The sequence below is a fragment of the Prosopis cineraria genome, unplaced genomic scaffold (assembly GCF_029017545.1).
Source record: "Prosopis cineraria cultivar Desert tree isolate PC_DT_omini unplaced genomic scaffold, ASM2901754v1 PC10, whole genome shotgun sequence".
In the NCBI taxonomy this organism is placed as follows: Eukaryota; Viridiplantae; Streptophyta; class Magnoliopsida; order Fabales; family Fabaceae; genus Prosopis; species Prosopis cineraria.
Genome location: NW_026555341.1, coordinates 3,516,703 through 3,519,105, shown reverse-complemented (window position 1 = coordinate 3,519,105; position 2,403 = coordinate 3,516,703). Strand labels below are relative to the sequence as shown.

The 2,403-nt window shown below is 38.7% G+C and overlaps 1 protein-coding gene across 1 annotated transcript; it reads left to right on the top strand.

Moving 5' to 3' along the window:
* Positions 1–1,205: 1,205 nt before the first annotated feature.
* LOC129284582 (PAMP-induced secreted peptide 2-like) lies at positions 1,206–2,171 on the top strand. The gene has a single exon (XM_054920098.1). The coding sequence runs from the start codon at positions 1,475–1,477 to the stop codon at positions 1,811–1,813; it is 339 nt and encodes a 112-aa protein (XP_054776073.1). The 5' UTR covers positions 1,206–1,474; the 3' UTR covers positions 1,814–2,171.
* Positions 2,172–2,403: the final 232 nt, after the last annotated feature.

Here is a 2,403-nt window from a genome sequence, read left to right as displayed (position 1 = left end):
TGCTTTTATTTTTTATATTTTTATTATATTGATATTGATAGAAATGAGTTATAAATAAAATTGAAAGTAATATTATATTATTTTTCTCACGGAAAAATGGGCCAACATGGAATGGGTCTCTGGATTTTCTTTTTGGGGGCTCTTGGTTAAAGATTATTGGGGCATGGTGTGTGTGTATCGGTGTTTCTAATTCGCTTGCCATAGAATTCATCCGGGTCCGGGGATCCGGTTCAGAAGAATACTGAAGGACGACCCCAGCTGCCCAAAATGGAAATGGTACACTTGTTCATTCACGGGGCGTACCGTTGGGTCAAAAATTGATTGGGCCAAACAGAAGAAAATTGCATAATAATATCTAAGGTTAAGGCATAGTGAATCAACACATAAGGATCTAAACGAATGACCAGAGTCCAGAGACGGTTCTGCCCTGGAATTTATGCCTGTAATTCTTTTTTCATGAACAATAATTATATGAACATCTATAATATCTCCATGCTTGTAATTCTAGGAAACAAATAATCTATTCGAATATCAGTGGTCCGTACCACTGATAGAAATCTTTTCTTCAGATTGATGGGATCGCGTATGAAGAAGATGAAGAAAAAACGAGACGAACGTAGAAAAAAAGTGGGGACGAGTCCTTTGCAGGTCCGTACAAAATTTCATTCGCCCTTCCCCCATGGATTAAAAGAATTTTAGAGAAAGCTATCAGATTGATTGGTTAGAAAAGAACGTGGCTTTAAATTCCGACCTTTCCTTCTTCTTGGAAATTTATTATTCCTTCACTAGACTTTGATTAGAAGTTGTATACTATTTGTTTCTCACTCGCTATGCCATGAACTTTCGCCTCACTTGCGCCCTTTGAGTTGCCATCCACAGTCACAGGCGACGTTTTTCTAATTTTGACTGGCCTCAGCATGCAGCCCCAGCTATTCAACCACTTTGATTCCGATATTCAAAGCCAAGTGACGTCACCCAATGTCAGTCTTTCTGATATTCCGAACCAAGGGAAACTGATCGCGACCTATCCGATTTGGACCCGCAACCCTCCCTCAAATTTGTTCCTCCACTACATGTTTCTCTTTTAATTTTTCTTTTTTTTTAAAATACTACTCCCAGATTCATCCCTGTCCACGGTCTTCTACTAACTAAATTAAATACATGTATGTCAAGGACTTTCGGAACCTCCTCGGCTGCTTCCTCCCCGAGAATATGATCAATCCACTCACGTTGGCTTCGAACATGGCAACAGATTTTCAAGCCTCTCGTTTGAAACATGCATGAGTCAAGCCAACCTAACCCACCTTCCTCTCTTAACTTTTCATGCATGCCCTCCTATTTAAGGGACTCCAAGTGTCTCCATTTCCTTCTCAAATTGAAAAACATCTATCAAACACTTCCTCTCTTTCTCTGTCTCTGATATCTGTCTTAAATTTCGGGCAAAGTTTTTATATCTTAATTTCAACGCCAGAGCATGACAACTTCGGCCCTCAAAGTTCAAGGCGTGGTGGTTCTGTTTCTGCTGGTGAACACTGTTTTCGCAGTCTTAGAGGCTCGTCCTTTGAGCATCATCGAGGAAGTGAACGAAGGCATCAAAGAGGACGTGGATGTGTTTGATTGGTTGTCTCTGGGATCAATGAAGCAATCGGGGCCAAGTGCCCCTGGTGAGGGACACAAGTTTACCAACTCTGAAACTTTAGGAGGAATTAAGAACTCGGGTCCTAGCCCTGGAGGACAGGGACACAAGTTTACCCACAGCCAGACCCTTGGAGATGTTAAGGACTCTGGTCCCAGCCCAGGTCAAGGGCACTAGCCAGTGGCCTTGTACCATCTAATTACCAAGCAACTTGCTGCAGATTAGTTGATTCCTTCATTCCTTTCTTTATACATTAATTCTTTAGCTTTTCATCTTGGCTTTCTTGTTCTTGCAAATGTTGTGTCGTCAAGAATATTATTATGATTGTATAATGTTTGAATATAGGTTTTATTTTGTCTGTTCACTTTGGAACTTTGCAGACACGCTGTATGCTAAGCCTTTGTAATTTTTATTTTACAGTACCTACGGTACAATGATGGAACAAAAGTTCATCGCGGAAAAAATGCATGCCAATCTTTTATAATTAATTTGTAATTTACAACAAATAAATCCTAATAGCTTATAATTCCTGTTATTGACTCCTTACATATATATTTATCTATATGAAAGTTAAATTTTCATGAATTAGTTAATTATACAAAATTGTCTCTCTTCGAAGAAGGAGCTAAAATTACATACCAGCACATGATAATATTGGAATTAATGTTCATTTTCATTTAAATATATATTAGCAAGAGTCAGCAGCACTCAGGGTATTTTTTTTAAAATTGTTAAACTTGGATATTTTATTTTACGATAACCTGACC